Genomic DNA, 17492 nt, shown 5'->3' with positions numbered 1-17492 from the left:
ATTTGTACTACTACCGCCATCATCGACTTTATTACAATACATGGGCCTGATCATTGTCTCCACTATCTGCCTGACCTGCTTTACACTCAAGGGCACCCCAACTATCACTAGGTAGGAGCTCCAGTACCAGGATTTGCCCTCAGGGAAGAAAGGGCGCTCCCTCCAGTCATTGCACAGCCCTAGAGAGCACCAGACTGGAGACTGCCACTGTGAGGAGGACTAATACCACCAGACAGGAGCCCCAGTACCAGGGTGTGCCCTGAGGGAAGCAAGGACACTCCCTCCAGTCACTGCATGGCCTAAGAGAGCACCAGACTGGAGACCGCTACCATGAGGACTACTACCACCAGACAGGAGCCCCAGTACTAGGGTGTGCCCACCATTTTGGAGACTGCCACCATGAGGCCTACTACCAAAAGACAGAAGCCCCAGTACTAGGGTGTGACCGCCACCATGAGGACTACTACCACCAGACAGAAGCCCCAGTACCAGGGTGTGCCCTGAGGGAAGCAAGGATACTCCCTCCAGTCACTGCATGGCCTAAGAGAGCACCAGACTGGAGACCGCCACCAAGAGGACTACTACCACCAGACAAGAGCCCCAGTACTAGGGTGTGACCGGCACCATGAGGACTACTACCACCAGACAGGAGCCCGAGTACTAGAGTGTGCCCACCAGACTGGAGACTGCCACCATTAGGACTACTACCACCAGACAGGAGCCCCAGTACTAGGGTGTGCCCACCAGACTAGAGACTGCCACCATTAGAACTACTACCACCAGACAGGGGCCCCAGTACTAGGGTGTGCCCACCAGACTGGAGACTGCCACCATGAGGTCTACTACCAAAAGACAGAAGCCCCAGTACTAAGGTGTGACCACCACCATGAGGACTACTACCACCAGACAGGAGCCCCAGTACTAGGGTGTGACCGGCACCATGAGGACTACTACCACCAGACAGGAGCCCCAGTACTAGGGTGTGTCTGTCAGACTGGAGACTGCCACCATTAGGACTACTACCACCAGACAGGAGCCCCAGTACCAGGGTGTGCCCTGAGGGAAGCAAGGACACTCCCTCCAGTCACTGCATGGCCTAAGAGAGCACCAGACTGGAGACCGCCACCAAGAGGACTACTACCACCAGACAAGAGCCCCAGTACTAGGGTGTGACCGGCACCATGAGGACTACTACCACCAGACAGGAGCCCCAGTACTAGGGTGTGCCCACCAGACTGGAGACTGCCACCATTAGAACTACTACCACCAGACAGGAGCCCCAGTACTAGGGTGTGCCCACCAGACTGGAGACTGCCACTATGAGGTCTACTACCAATAGAAAGAAGCCCCAGTACTAAGGTGTGACCGGCACCATGAGGACTACTACCACCAGACAGGAGCCCCAGTACTAGGGTGTGCCCACCAGACTGGAGACTGCCACCATTAGGACTACTACCACCAGACAGGAGCCCCAGTACTAGAGTGTGACCGCCACCATGAGGACTACTACCACCAGACAGGAGCTCCAGTTCTAGGGTGTGCCCACCAGACTGGAGACTGACACCATTAGGACTACTACCACCAGACAGGAGCCCCAGTACTAGGGTGTGACTGCCACCATGAGGACTACTACCACCAGACAGGAGCCCCAGTACCAGGGTGTGACCGGCACCATGAGGACTACTACCACCAGACAGGAGCCCCAGTACTAGGGTGTGACCGCCACCATGAGGACTACTACCACCAGACAGGAGCCCCAGTACCAGGGTGTGACCGCCACTATGAGGACTACTACCACCAGACAGGAGCCCCAATACCAGGGTGTGCCCTGAGGGAAGGACACTCCCTCCAGTCACTGCATGGCCCAAGAGAGCCCCAGACTGGAGACCGCTACCATGAGGACTACTACCACCCTTTAGAGCCATTACAACTATCACTCCCATTCTCCACACACTCCCCCTGGGCTGCTGCACATGTGCTTCTCTATGGTTCCTTCCTGTGTTTTACTGATTCAGTGACAATTGGTTTGGGGTTGGTGACTATATATAACATTAACCCTTTCGCTGATGTCCTCTTTAAACATTATGCACGCAAAAAACAAGCCCTGACACGGATACGTGAAAGGAAAAATAAAAAAGGTATTGCTCAGGGAAGAAAAATAAAAACCCAAAAATGAAGCCTCTGGTATCCTAAGGGTTAAGGGGCGCAGACATTACACAGTAGACTTTCCCCAGCATTCCCTGCGCTCCATGGCATACAGCTGGCCCGGGTCTCTCCCTCTCTCCCCAGCCGTCCACCCTGCTGTCACGTGACCCGCTACTCCGCCACCACCACCGAGAGGCGCAGTTACAGGCTAGAGCGGCACCGGAAGTGCGCTGCTCTCGCCTTCCTCTTGTGTGCAGTGCGGCTTGCCGTGTGTCTCTTCAACTTCCGGCGACGCCATCAGGCCAAGCAGAGCCATGCCGACCGGAGACTACGAGTAAGTGCCGGCTGGAGCCACCGCCGGGATTAGCCTGTGGGATGGGGGAGGAAATATAAGAGCCAGGGGGACGAGCAGCGCGGAGGAGGGCGGGGTTGTCGCAGCAGCAGATTCTCCTGGTGCTGTTTTTATGCGACGTTTGCCCTGTCTCTATAGAGCCGGACAGGTGTGTGTGAAAGGAGTCGCATCAGAACTAGCGCGGGGGCAGGGAGCAGATGTGTACAGGAACCAATCAGGCTGCGGCTTTCTTATGCCCAAGGGTTTCTAATAAATGAGAGCTGGAATCTGATTGGTCGTTAGGTGTAGCCCCTCCTCTTCTCCCTTGCACTAGTGTTCACACTGTCCTGTCAGATGACCCGGCTCCCATATGTGATTGGGGGGTCCATCTGGTGCCGCGGTTAATGGGTCCTCCAGGGCTTCTGTGTGCAGGGGACTTTGTAAAATAAAAAACTTTAAAATGTCCTGATCCTTTCTACTTTCAGCTGTCGTGACCACTGACAGCCACTGGCCTCTGTGGTCATGTGCTATTCATGGTCTTTGAGGACCGCTGAACGTGATGTCATCAGTACAGGCCCAGCGGGGTCCTGGAGAGAGGGAGTTTTTTTAATATATATAATTTAAAGGGCACCTGTCAGCAGTTTTGTTGGGTTGGGCGATATCAGAAATATTCAGGTGATAACGATATGAACAAAATTATTGCGATAACGATATATATCGCAATAAATACCCGTTTAAAAGAAAAAAAAAACACAAGGAGACGTTGCACTGTAAGGGGGCCGTGGCCACAAGGAGACGTTGCACTGTAGGGGGGCCGTGGGCCACAAGGAGACGTTGCACTGTAGGGGGGCCGTGGGCCACAAGGAGACGTTGCACTGTAGGGGGGCCGTGGGCCACAAGGAGACGTTGCACTGTAGGGGGGCCGTGGGCCACAAGGAGACGTTGCACTGTAGGGGGGCCGTGGGCCACAAGGAGACGTTGCACTGTAGGGGGGCGGGGGCCACAAGGAGATGTTGCACTGTAGGGGGGCGGGGGCCACAAGGAGACGTTGCACTGTAGGGGGGCGGGGGCCACAAGGAGACGTTGCACAGTAGGGGGGCGGGGGCCACAAGGAGACGTTGCACAGTAGGGGGGCGGGGGCCACAAGGAGACGTTGCACAGTAGGGGGGCGGGGGCCACAAGGAGACGTTGCACAGTAGGGGGGCGGGGGCCACAAGGAGACGTTGCACAGTAGGGGGGCGGGGGCCACAAGGAGACGTTGCACTGTAGGGGGGCGGGGGCCACAAGGAGACGTTGCACTGTAGGGGGGCGGGGGCCACCATACATACAATAATACTTTACGATATACTTTTCCCGCGGCTGCCCCGCTTGTGTGCTTCGATTCTGACATCGGATGTCTATGGGAGGAGGGAGAGCCGGGGGCAGCCGCTGCGGGAAGTAATACGTTTGTAATTCCGTCATCGGAGCACACGAGCGAGGCAGCCGCGGGAACAGTCTCTCCAGAGACACCCAGTACTCACACAGAGTTCGCCACATAGAACCGGTCCCGGGTGGGTGACGGAAGGTGATGTCAGATGGTGGGTGGAGTCTGGAGACTTGACTTAGGGAGGCGGAGCAAGAAGGAGCCAAGTGCCAGTGGAAGTAATGTGTTTGTACTTCTCAGCGCTATGCAAGGTGCAGGGGCGGGCGGATGCAGATTTAGAAGCGGTCAGCACACATGACCGCTTTGATGACATCACAAAGAGAGCAGAGCCATATCGCCGTTTTTTTTAATACCGCGGTATATCGTGATACCGGTATATCGCCCAACCATGAGCCCCTGTGACGGAACTCTGCCGGAAATGAAAAACGCTAATGTGAAAGTACCATAAAATATTAAGTTTAAATCCTCCCTTTCCCAATTTTACATATAAAATAAATAAACATATTACATAACGCAACTCTGAAAAGTCCAAACTATTAAATTATTTAAAAATATCTCCTATGCGGTGAGCGCCGTAACAGACATTAATAAATAAAAACCATGCGATACGCATTTTTTTGTAACCTTGTCACCCCAAAAAATAGGATAGGACTTCTATTATGGGCAGAACGTTTCATAAAATGCGAAATGCAGGCAGCTTTTTTTTTTCTTTTTTGCATGGTATTGAGTATTGCAATACTTTTTTATGGTGACGAAAGCAAATCAAAATTTTGGTATTGAAACAACCCTACGCTGATCTGATCGGCGTAGGGTTGTCACAATACCAAAATTTTGATTCCATTTGGCGACTAAAAATTAAATTTGGCTCCTAAAATTTTCAGTTCAGGAGCCAATGGCTACTAGGTATTTTTTATTTATTTTTTGTCTGGAGCATTGTGAAGGCATCTATGTTGGTCCCATGTTCATATGTGCCCGCATTGCTGAGAAAAATGTTTAAGTATATGCAAATGAGCCTCTACGAGCAACGGGGGCGTTGCCATTACACCTAGAGGCTCCGCTCTCTCTGACTGCCTCTCCCTCTGCACTTTGATAGGTCCAGGTATGATGATGATTTCACTTCCTGGCCCTGTCAAAGTCCGGGGGGCACGGCAGTTGCAGAGAGAGCAGAGCCTCTAGGTGTAATGACAACGCCCCCGTTGCTCCTAGAGGCTCATTTGCATAAATTAAAACATCATTTTCCTCAGCAATGCGGCACATATGAACATGGGCCCAGCACAGATGCCTTCAGCTGCCATGCGCACATGTAACAGGTCAGACCGTGTCATAGGGACAAAACTGCTGACAGATGCCCTTTAAATTACTCTGATCCCTGACAAATTTTACACAATATTGGAGAACCCCTTGAAAGGTGTTGGACATATCCCCTTCTTCGCCCAGGCAGCCCCCTGATATGAACACTTCATGGTCCGATGCTCTTGTGTGGCAAGGGCTGTTTGTTTACATTCTTACACCATTCTACAGGGGAGGGCAGCGCTAAAGCCCGCTCATTAGTGGCGGTGACGTCATCGGGAACACTGCTAGGCAGGAGCCTCCACCTAGCAGAGACCCGATACATCACCGGATCTGCTGAAAAAGCCTTTTCCCTGCGCGATTCATGTTTATCTCAGTGCTGAGTGGGTGAAGGGGATCTCTCTGGGTTCAGAGCTTTAAGTGGAGGAGGAAGGGGTAAAGTGGAGCGACCGGCTGCCTCACCCGTCACTTCTAGCCTGTGGCTACGAGGTGACGTGTCAGCATTGTTGTCGCATTAAAGGGCATGTTCGCCCACCCATACACAGCAGCATATGTTGAGTCTCTTTATAAATACATTACTAATCCTGAGGATCAGTGGAGGTCCCAGGCGTCGGACCCCCGTCGATCATAGTGACATAGTATATAAGGCTGAAAAAGTCATTTGTCCATCCAGTTCGGCCTGTCATCCTGCAAGATGACCCAGAGGAAGGCAAAAACCCCTGTGAGGTAGAAGCCAATTTTCTCCACTTTAGGGTCCATTCACACGTCCGTTGTTTCTTTCCTGATCTGTTCCGTTTTTTGCGGAACAGATCTGGACCCATTCATTTTCAATGGGTCCTGAAAAAAAAAAATCAGACATTGTGCTGTCCGATTTTTTTTTTTCAGGACCCATTGAAAATGAATGGGTCCAGATCTGTTCCGCAAAAAACTGAACAGATCAGGAAAGAAACAACGGACGTGTGAATGGCCCCTTAGGGGAATAAAAATTCCTTCCCGACTCCAATCAGGCAATCAGAATAAATCCCTGGATCAGCGACCCCTCTCTAGTAGCTATAGCCTGTAATATTACACTCCAGAAATACGTCCAGGGCCCTCTTGAATTCCTTTATTGTACTCACCATCACCACCTCCTCAGGCAGAGAGCTCCATAGTCTCACTGCTCTTACCGTAAAGAACCCTTTTCTATGTTTGTGTACAAACCTTCTTTCCTCCAGGCGCAGAGGATGTCCCCTCGTCACAGTCACAGTCCTGGGGATGAATAGATGATGGGATAGATCTCTGTACTGACCCCTGATATATTTATACATATTAATTAGATCTCCCCTCAGTCGTCTTTTTTCTAAAGTGAATAACCCTAATTTTGATAATCTTTCAGGGTACTGTAGTCCACCTATTCCCATTACTTTAGTTGCCCTCCTCTGGACCCTCTCCAGCTCTGCTATGTCTGCCTTGTTCACAGGAGCCCAGAACTGTACACAGTACTCCATGTGTGGTCTGACTAATGATTTGTATAGTGGTAGGACTATGTTCTCATCACTGGCATCTATGCCCCTTCTGATGCAACCCTTTATCTTATTGGCCTTGGCAGCAGCTGCCTGACACTGGTTTCTACAGCTTAGTTTGCTGTTCACCAAAATTCCTAGGTCCTTTTCCATGTCAGTGTTACCGAGTGTTTTACCATTTAGTATGTACGGGTGACTTGCATTATTCCTTCCCATGTGCATAACCTTACATTTGTCAGTGTTAAAGGGCTTCTGTCACCCCCAAAACAATTTTTTTTTTTTGGGGCTTGTTAAAATCCTTATTTAACAACTATTCCCTATACCAGACGGATCCGCACCTTTACGCAGGTGTGACAGTAGCCTTACTGGCCTATAGTTTCCGGGCTCTGTTTTTGGACCCTTTTTGAATATTGGCACCACATTTGCCATGCGCCAATCCTGTGGGACATTCCCTGTCAGTATAGAGTCCGCAAATATCAGAAATAAGGGTCTGGCTATGACATTGCTTAATGCAGGATAGGCCATCTATATCAAAACTAGGGATCGACCGATTATTGGTTTTACCGATATTATCGGCCGATATTCAGTATTTTGACAGTTATCGGCATCTATTTTGCCGATATTCCTATAACTTATTGGGAACACAGATCGCGCTGCTGTCAGCGCTCTCCGTGTTCCCTCAGCAGCACAGGGGAGAAGGAAGCAGCGTCTCCCTCCCCCTGTAATGCTGCTGCCACCAATTAGAGGAGGGAGGACAAGAGGAGGGGGGGGGGGGGCTGTGGTCACTGCTACACGTTAACAATAAACATTGATTTTCAGCAGATTTGTGTAGGAATTTTAATTTTTTTTCAAAAATGAAAATTCCCAGAATATCAGTATAAATTATCAGCTATCGGCCTGAAAGTTCACAAATTATCGGTATCGGCCCTAAAAAATTAATATCGGTCGATCCCTAATGAAAACAATATAAAGACAACCCCTTTAAATGCAGAAGGGTACAATATATGCTGGCAGGTGACCTCTGAGCAGTCGGAGGTGACGGGTTGACTATCCACAATAACATGCACATGTCTTCTGTTACAGTTCCAAGCCCAGCTGGGCTGACCAGGTGGAGGAAGGAGAAGAAGATGTGGAGCCCTTAGTTCATGTGGAGCCCGTGATTCCAGTCGTCGAGAAAGTCATCGATCATGACTGTGAGTATAACCCGTGGTCCTGTATTCCCGGTGCACTATGGGAATTGGTGTTCATTGGTCAGGATACTCCATCAGTGGCATCTTTCTGTCATGTCCATGCCGCACGCTCAGTGTAAACTGTCGAATCTGGGACCAGTGTCCCCTCTAGTTCATACAGTGAGGATTTGTAATCCCCAGCAAGGGGCCACATGCAGACTAGTCCATTGGATGGGGCAAAATCCCTTTGCAGGTCTGAAGAACATCCCCAAGTTTCTGCAGTTAATTCATCTGGCAAAAAGAAAGGTAGTCAGTGGCAACATCCCTGGTGGTGTAGGGTAGTGAGGGGTTTAGGGCCTGCATCCCTGGTGGACTAGGATAGTGAGGGGTTTAGGGTCTGCATCCCTGGTGGACTAGGATAGTGAGGGGTTTAGGGTCTGCATCCCTGGTGGTGTAGGGTAGTGAGGGGTTTAGGGTCTGCATCCCTGGTGGTGTAGGGCATAGGAATTAAAGACTGTATCCCTGGTGGGGTCATTATCCACATCCCTGTTGGAGGGTAGAAAATACTGACAACATCCCCGGTGGTCTAGGCCAGGGATGCTCAACTTGAGGCCCCCCAGCTTTTGTAAAACTACAACTCCCATCATGCCCTGTTGTAGGATGTCCGCACATGCTGGGAGTTGTAGTTTTGCAACTGCAGGTTGGACATACCTGGTGGTTACTCGCCCCTTGAAGCCTCAGCATTGTCCTACCTGTAGCAGGAGGATGACCACTGGTGAGGGCAGGGAGGGTATGGAGAGGGCTGTGCACCTGTAACCGGACAACCGCTCAGTTCCCAAAATATGGAGAAAAAAAATAATGGCCACAAGTTGTGTGTTCCCTGAAATGTAACAAGCCCTCACAGATTAGTAGACAGAAAACTAAAAAAGTTATGGCTCTTGGGAGGCAAAGACAAAACAGTCCTGAAGGGGTTAAAGCTTCTCTGCACCCAGATGATAAGACATTGTGGATTTTTTTAACCTGTCCTCCTCCACAGTTGTCCTGGACAGCCCTCGAGAGATCATCAATGGAAACATAAAGACCATCATAGAATACAAGCTGGATGAGAATGACAAGAAGATTAAGGTGGGTGCCGCCACGTGCTCTTATCTCCGCGCCCACGTGATAAGTGTGCGCTCTGCAGAGCGGAGTGTGTGTCTGGTGCACATTTGCTGTGGAGGGAGGAGAGCAGGATGTTTTAAGGCAAGGGTGCAGGGCAAGCGGCCCCCATTATGAATAGTGCCATCAGTGTGCCCCCTCTTTATTAATGCTGACAGGCGTCTGATGGTGACAGCTCACGGGCATCAGGACGGGGGTCCCTGGCAGTTGGACCCCCCCCAGACTAGTTATAAACTTGGCACAATGCCCTTAACTGCTGCCCCCTGAAGTAACAGAACACGACGGTGCGGCCTTCAGTCTGAGGTCTCCTGTTTTTAACCGTTTCCTGTTTTTAACCAGAGTGCTTGCCCTCCTTCCTTACCAGGCCAATTTTGCCTGTTTTAGCAATGGCCAAATAACAGATTTCTGAGCCGCCTGCCTGTATTCTATCTGATTCTTCATGGGACACCTTACACCTTTCTTTTTGGTGACAAAGTATTTTTATGAAAAAATTGAAGGAAAAACTGAGAATTAGGCCAAATGCACACGGCCGTGTTCCGCGGCCGAGAGCGGTCCGTGGTATGCCGGGCTGGATTCCTGTTCAGAGCAGGAGCGCACGGCGTCATTGGTTGCTATGGCCGTGTGCATTCGACTTTATGAGAATAATACATCTACTGTAAGATTTCAAGAAAAAAAACAGTGCGCACGTTTGTATATTTTACAGTCTGCTCTCCTAGTGCTAAAACTCATAAATATATATATTTTTTTTTATTTAATTTTTTTTATGAATGAAAAAGGGGTGGAAAAATATGTGCATGTTTGTACTTAGTCAGCTCTATTGCGAAAACTAGTAACTATAACTTTAGTTTTTTCACTTTCTTAAGTTTTTTCTTTTTAAATAATAAAAAAAAAAAGTTAATTAACCGCTTCCCGCCAGTCAGGACAGGAAGGGGGTTAAAGGGTTTCTGTCCCCAGACTTAACCCTATTAAACTGTCTGACACTAGAGATGTGCTAATGCCAGCAGACCCTGACTCTGCTCTTCTTATGCTTACTGATGCCCCCTTACTGCACTATTCTTACTTTTGTAATATGCTAATTCGCCTCTAGGAGCGGGTTAAATCTGGGGACAGAATCCCTTTAATTCGCAGCCTGCAGGCTCACAGTCAGGGTCCATTCACATGTCCGTATGTGCTTTGCGGATCCGTAAAACATGGACACCGGCAATATGCGTTAACGCATTTTGCGGACCACACATCACCGGCACTTTCTTTGAAAATGCCTTTTCTTGTCCGCAATTGAAGAATAGGACATGTTCAATTTTTTTGCCGAACGGAAGTGCAGATCCGCAGATGCAGAATGGGTCCGCACCTGGAATTTGCGGAACGGATGTCGACCCATTTTGCGGACGTGTGAATGGACCCTTAAAGGGGTTGTCCGGGCTTTTTACTATTGATGACCTATCCTCAGGATAGGTCATCAATATCAGATCGGCGGGGGTCCGACACCCAGCACTCCCACAGATCAGCTGGTTGAAGAGAAAGCGGCTCTCATACAAGTGCCGCCTTCTCTGCTCTGTTTACCTGCTCGCCGCAGTGTAACTACAAGTATGGCGTCCCCATCCACTTCTATGGGACAGCTCCGTCCTAGTCACTTGAACAGACAGAGCATCCCATAGAAGTGAATGGGGACGCCATACTTGTAATTCTAAACAGAGAAGAGAAAGCAGCGCTTGTATGAACGCTGCTTTCTCTTCCAACAGCTGATCAATGGGGGTGTCAGATGTCGGATCTCCACCGATCTGATATTGATGACCTATCCCAAGGATGAGTCCTCAATAGCAAAAAGCAGACAACCCCTTTCATTTTACAGCCAGCAAGGGGGCGCTCTGACATCAAGAATGGCGCTCCCCTGCCGGCTTTTACAACTGACACTGCGATGGCTTGTTGTAGCACCCTGCTGCATCTGCTGGTCTCTGGCATACTTACTGTGACAGCAGCGGCCATGTGGCGCAAGCAGATCGCAATGTAACCCAACGCTTTCATACTTCAGGTTGCAGTTAAGAGCTTACATCCGCGACACACACACTCATGCAGCAGTAGGCAAAAGCTTAAAGGGGGTTTGATATGGACGACCTAGCACCGTGGCCTCTTCACAGCGCATGCTTCGTGCAGCTCAGGCCCATTCGCTTCAATGGAAATGAGCCGCGTGAGAAGGACTGTGATGTCACTGGCCTAGGAAGAGCCCGCAGCCGCCGGCGACAGTGGAGTTGGCATCTACAAATTTGACACCTAATTTTACTTTTGGGCTATAGAAGATTTGTCTTGCATCCAAAAATGTGTTTTGTGCACCTGAATGGGGTTGTCCCATGCGACAAGAACGTGGAGAGTCAGTACCTGATCGGCGGGGGTCTGACACCCCCACCCTCTTCATCATCCAGTATGTAGTGGATGCAGCTGGAGTTGTCTGTTTTTTACATAAATGCCATCTACTACCACTGTGTCACATCTGAGCCCAGTAGAAGGCAGGGAACCCCTTTAAAGGGGTTGTCTGGTTTCCTATATTAGGATCAAGCAAGCCGGTACACAATGAGAAGGCATGCCCTGCTTTCTCTTCAAACAGCTGGTCGGTGGGGGGGCGCTGGGAGTCAGACCCCCCCACTGATCTGATATAGGTCATCAATATAGTAAGTCTTTTTTAGGGGAAAAAAATAATAGTTTGATCACCAGTGGCCACTAGAGGTCACCATTACTACATTTAGTCTCCAGCTTCTATCTGAGGCTCTGTTCACACCTCGTTCTATGAACATGTCAGCGTATGCGCCAGGAAGCCGCCTATACCGTGCAGTATATAAGAAACCTGGAGAGCATTTCATTACACAGACGTTACGTGTGACTTGCAGGAAAGCTCCTTTACTCCAAGTGACAGGTCTTTACCGGGCAGAGGCCTGGCACTGACATCCTGGGTACATCGCTTGTCGCAATATATAGGATAGGGGATGAGCGGACCTAATACCACCCCATGCACACCAGCAGGGTTTCTGTTATCAGCCTCTTCATCTCTGCTCGCCTTTCATTACAGATCATCCGCACCTTTAAAATCGAAAACCGCAAAGCTTCCAAAGTGGTGGCTCGCAGGAAGGTGAGTGCAGACGTGACATAGACGTGTCCCCCCAGGAGTAGATGGCAGAATGATCGGACCACTCTGGAACATGATTAACCCAATGCTTTGCCTTTTTTTTTTTTTTCCAGAATTGGAAGAAATTTGGGAATTCTGAATTCGACCCACCAGGACCAAATGTCGCCACCACCACAGTCAGTGATGACGTCTTAATGACCTTTATCACCAGTAAAGAGGTGAGCGCGCTGACCCTGCGACAAGACGTGATACATGGTTGGTACATATGAACCTACCTGTGTTGGTTTAGAGCCGCCACCAAGTCTTCTGCTTTTACAGGATCTGAATAATCAGGAAGAAGAAGACCCAATGAACAAGCTGAAGGGTCAGAAGATCGTGTCTTGCAGAATTTGCAAGGGAGACCATTGGACCACAAGATGTCCCTACAAAGACACTCTGGGTCCCATGCAGAAGGAGCTGGCCGAGCAGCTGGGTCTTTCCACAGCAGACAAGGAAAAAGTGCCGGGATCTGGTAGGTGCTGGGTGCACTTAATGGGGTTGTCCATCCTAGTTTCTCTAGGCCAGGGATGCTCAACCTGCGGTCCTCCTGCTGTTGTAAAACTACAACTCCCACTATGCCCTTCTGTAGGCTGTCTGGGAATGATGGGAGTTGTAGTTTTGCAACAGCTGGAGGGCCGCAGGTTGAGCATGCCTGCTTTGTGGTATTACATAGTGTCCATTGAAGTCTAGCTTAGGGCTCGTGCGCATGACCATATCCGTTTTGCAGTCCGCAAATCGTGGCTCCACAAAACGCAGTGCATGCCACCATTTCTTTAACTCCTTTAGAAATGTCCTATCCTTCTCCACATGTACGCAGAACGGACATACGGATGGGGACCGCACACATTGTTCTGTCTGCATCTTTTGCAATCCCATTGAGCGGAATGGGTCCGCATCCAATCGTCAAAAAATGTTGACTGAAAAATACAATTGTGTGCATAAGGCCTTATAGAGGGTATCCTGAGCAGTGGACCCCTTCTATGTCTGGTGTGTGTTGTCTTGAGCGGCCAGCCCCTATAGCAGGGCTGGCCAACCTGCGCCCCTCCAGCTGTTGCAAAACTACGACTGCCAGCATGCCCAGACTGCTTACAGCTATCAGCTGGGCATGGTGGGAATTGTAGTTTTACAACAGCTGGAGAGCCGCTGGTTGACCAGCCCTGCCCTATAGCAGGCATGCTCAACGTGCGGCCCTCCAGCTCTTGCAAAACTACAACTCCCATCATTCCCTGAAAGCCTACAAATATCATCCTACAGAAGGGCATCGTGGGAATTGTAGTTTTACAACAGCTGGAGGGCCACAGTTTGAGCATTCCTGCCCTATAGCATCTGGAAGGGAGAGACGTCTGCTCAGCAGTGTGTATCATTAACCTCTTCACAACATTTCATGTACATGGTGGAAGAGTTGTATGGAGCGGGCAGCCCCTTTAGTATGTGGAAGAGAGAGACGTCTGCTCAGCAGGGTGTGTCATCAATAAGTGTATTCTTAATGCTATGTTCTTCCATTTTGTGCAGAACCTGAACCAGCGCAGGCTCCAGTGAGCAAGACAGGAAAGTACGTTCCACCCAGTTTGAGAGATGGAGGAAGCCGGAGAGGAGAGTCCATGCAGCCTAACCGCAGAGGTATAGACATCACTTGGCTGAGACAGTCGCTTATGTCCCCCCGATACTCGGGACCCTGACATAGAAATGACTCCTCGGCTAATTTCAAGCAAATGTGTTCACCTCCTGTGTGGGAGCATTCTATCTTGGCCTGGACTCTGCTCCTGTGACAGGACCCCACAACATTATAACTATTTCTCTTGAATGCTGTGTGTCCCTGCCACACGTTGGCTTTAAGGATTTGTAATGACATATTGTCGTCAGTACAATTCATTACAGCCGATGTTGGGCAGGGGGACACAGGATTCGTTATAACTAGAATGCTGTGAGGTCCTGTCCAAGGAGCAGAGTTCAGGATGGGAAATAATGGAGCATGTACACGCTCGTCTGAGACTGGTCTTAAGCTTTGTTCAAACACTGCAGTTTTTTAAATCCACTTTTGGATTTGATACTCAGACTGCACTATGTAAACAAGTGGTAACAGGATGAAGTGAGCATACATGTGTGTGTGTGTGGGCTGTTATGTGGTGGAGAGGGTATGGTACTACTTTCCCATCTCCGAAGTATCTGTCATACGGAAATGTTTTGGTTGGGGGGGCAACATGCTCATGAAATGTTTGTACTGGGCCCACCAATGTGTTAAATTGGCCCTCCACATCCACAAGGGTGAGTGTTCTCTATAGGGTTGAGGTAAATGTCTGCATTCTCTCCATAGCTGATGACAACGCTACTATCCGTGTTACCAACTTATCTGAAGATACCCGGGAAACTGACCTCCAGGAGCTCTTCAGGCCTTTTGGATCCATCTCTCGTATCTACCTGGCCAAGGACAAAACTACTGGACAGTCAAAGGTAACCGATACAAATGGTATCTCCCAATCTGGGACCTTGATGGCAATATCAGGTGCAGGTCCAGCTTGTGGGACCCATTCCTATCTCCAGATCACCCGCCTCCCCCAAAGTGAATTATTGCGGCCACCCTCTGTTCACCACTGTGGGAGTTCCGAAAGTAGCAGATCGCTTTTTCGGTAGTCCCGTAGGAGTGAATATATAGAGCAAGCCATGCTTGCATGGTTTGCTCTCCTTCACTTTGGGGGGGGGGGGGGGGGGGGCGGGGGCATTCTACATATAGGAGTGGGTCCCTGCAAAGTAAAGGAGAGAACACTGCGCATGCATGCCATGCTCTCCATCTATTGCTATGGGAGTTCTGAAAATAGCTGAGCTGGTCTTTCCGCCCCCCCACACACCCCTCCCAAACATGACTGACAGGTTTCTTTCCTATGCTTAACAGCAAAGAAACCTGCCAATCAGCCACAAGGTGGGAAGGCCGTGGCCAGCGAGTCTCATCAGACTTGTCTTCCTCCCAGCGCTGGCACACATTGAGAGGTTTGGCATGTCAGTACTATAAAAGTACTGAATGCCAGCTGAAAAGTAACAGACCGCTGAAATCAATGGGCCTGTCACTATACTATTCCATCCTCAGTGAGGACAGCATAGTACAGGTGACAGGTTCCATTCTAAGCAGATTTTCAGTGATATTTAAAGGGATATTCCTATATACAAATCCTGACCTCTGTTGAAATAATGCGAGGCCACGCCATGTAAACTGCGGCATGGATTCTTCTGATGTGAATTTTCCGTCATGTGAGCATACCCTTAGCATTCAGAATGGCCTGATAACCCCTGTGTCATATATGCCTACCGTGGGGCGGTGTAAGTTTCCGTTTTGCTCGTAGTGTTCCTATGCGATCAGGTAGGCTGTGTCCCTCATACCTAACACATGTCTTCCACACTTTACAGGGTTTTGCCTTTATCAGTTTTCACCGCAGAGAAGATGCAGCGCGCGCCATCGCTGGCGTTTCTGGATTTGGTTACGACCATCTAATTCTGAATGTGGAATGGGCTAAGTATGTTCTTACCTCCCCTGATTTTTGCCATGTTTTAATATACAGGGTGTGTAAAATTGCTTCTTTCACTTTCAGCTGTATTCACTGCATCCCGATTTTTCTAACAGTGGTAAATTCCCATGTACTGATGCTGTCATTCTGGTATTGTTTGAAAGCTTGGAATGCCAGCTTTCAAACAATACAACGCCAAACCAGAGATATGAGCAGCTAAAGCAGCTGCATTCTGGAGGAGGATGGGAGCTGACAGCCTGGAAAAATATATAGAAATGTGATATTATGACTGTACATAAAATAATTTTTACCACACAGTGAACGTTGAAAATAAATTCCACAAAATGTTTTTCATCTTTCACCCTAAAAATAAAATAATAGTTATCGACAACTAATCCCACAAAATACAAAAATATAAAAATTTGAGAAAGTTATGACTGCTGGAGCACAAAGGGGGGAAATATTATTGGTCCTTAAAGGGGTTGTCTCACTTCAGCAAGTGTCATGTAGAGAAAGTGAATACAAGGCACTTACTAATGTATTTTTATTATCCATATTGCTCCCTTTGCTGTCCAGATTTATTTTTCCATCACATTATACACTGCTTGTTTCCATGGTTACAACCATCCTGCAATCCATCAGTGGTGGTCATGCTTGCACACTATAGGAAAAAGCATCAGCCTCTTTGGTGGCCAGGACCATGGGGATCGCACATAGGCTAGTGCTTTTCCCTATAGTGTGCCGGCACGGCCACTACTGATGGATTGCAGGGTGGTCGTAACCATGGAAACGAGCAGTGTATAATGTGATGGGAAAATGAATCCGGGAAGCAATATTGACAATCGGAATACATTAGTAAGTGCCTTGTATTAACTTTCTCTACATGATAAATGCCACTTACTGAAGTGAGACAACCCTTTTAAGGCTAAAATTGTTACTAAGGGGTTAAATCCAGTAGTGTTCCCTGAGTTGTGCACCAACAAGATTTACTACAGACGGTAATGCAATAAAAAAAAAGTGACATTTTTGGGAGAGTGTTTACAATTTTATTGTGACTGTTGGGAGGTTAAGAGGCATCTGAGTGGCGTATGGGAGCACAAGTCTTGATAAATGTCTCTCTTCAATTTTAACACTCTCCCAATCTGTTCTCTTCCCACAGACCATCAACCAACTGAGTGGAAAACTGTGGAAGGTCAAAAGAAGATGGAAGCTTTTCTTATCTCGATGCTAATAAATCAGTTGAACATCCGAGAAGCCTCTGATTATTTCTAAGCGCAGCTTTCACTTCTGCTTTTTGGTCGTCTGTTGTCAGATGCCATCTGCAGCCTAAACCGTCACCACCGCTCATAAGTGCTGATCTGTGGCATCCGCCTGTAGGGACATCAGTTGAATATTCTATAGGCCTGTGGCACCCGCATGTCAAAGCCAAAGTACTGGCAGTTAACACCAGGGTAAGGCCTCATGCAGTCACCAGTTTTTTGGTTCATGTGCGATCCGCCAAAAAATCCAGATTGGAGATGGACCCAAAAAAATTGGTCGTGTGCATGAGGCCTTACCCTGGTGTTAACTGACTTCGGTTCGGGTTTTATTTTGGTGCCCATTCATTTCTACGGGTCTGCAAAAAAATAAAAAAACTGACAGCACACGCACCACAAATTATAGAACCTGTCCTATTCTTGTCCATTTTTCAGATCCGTGATTTGCTGACCGCAAAACTGATATGGTCGTGTGCAGGAGGCCTAAGGCTACAGCCGCACAGCCTTTATGGGGAAGGTAGATCTGCCTGCAGGATTTTCAGTCAAGGCCAGAAGTGGATCCAGCAG

At 48.8% G+C, this 17492-nt stretch overlaps 1 protein-coding gene across 1 annotated transcript; it reads left to right on the top strand.

The window, feature by feature from the left end:
- The first annotated feature begins 2328 nt into the window (after positions 1 to 2328).
- EIF3G (eukaryotic translation initiation factor 3 subunit G) lies at positions 2329 to 16918 on the top strand. Its single transcript, XM_044278776.1, has 10 exons — positions 2329 to 2479; positions 7775 to 7884; positions 8897 to 8985; positions 12077 to 12136; positions 12247 to 12351; positions 12452 to 12644; positions 13685 to 13792; positions 14487 to 14623; positions 15572 to 15678; positions 16829 to 16918. The coding sequence occupies exons 1-10, from the start codon at positions 2460 to 2462 to the stop codon at positions 16842 to 16844; spliced, it is 945 nt and encodes a 314-aa protein (XP_044134711.1). The 5' UTR covers positions 2329 to 2459; the 3' UTR covers positions 16845 to 16918.
- Positions 16919 to 17492: the final 574 nt, after the last annotated feature.

This window comes from Bufo gargarizans, chromosome 2 (assembly GCF_014858855.1).
Source record: "Bufo gargarizans isolate SCDJY-AF-19 chromosome 2, ASM1485885v1, whole genome shotgun sequence".
Lineage (NCBI taxonomy): Eukaryota > Metazoa > Chordata > Amphibia > Anura > Bufonidae > Bufo > Bufo gargarizans.
Note: the sequence above shows the minus strand (reverse complement) of the source record. Positions and strands in the feature narration are given on the sequence as shown.

Bases quoted from the DNA above. Each gene is read 5' to 3' on its own strand.
- EIF3G (XM_044278776.1), top strand. From the start codon at position 2,460: ATGCCGACCGGAGACTACGA. The intron at 8,986-12,076 runs GTGGGTGCCGCC...CTTTCATTACAG, and splicing joins AGAATGACAAGAAGATTAAG to ATCATCCGCACCTTTAAAAT. The intron at 12,137-12,246 runs GTGAGTGCAGAC...TTTTTTTTCCAG, and splicing joins AAGTGGTGGCTCGCAGGAAG to AATTGGAAGAAATTTGGGAA.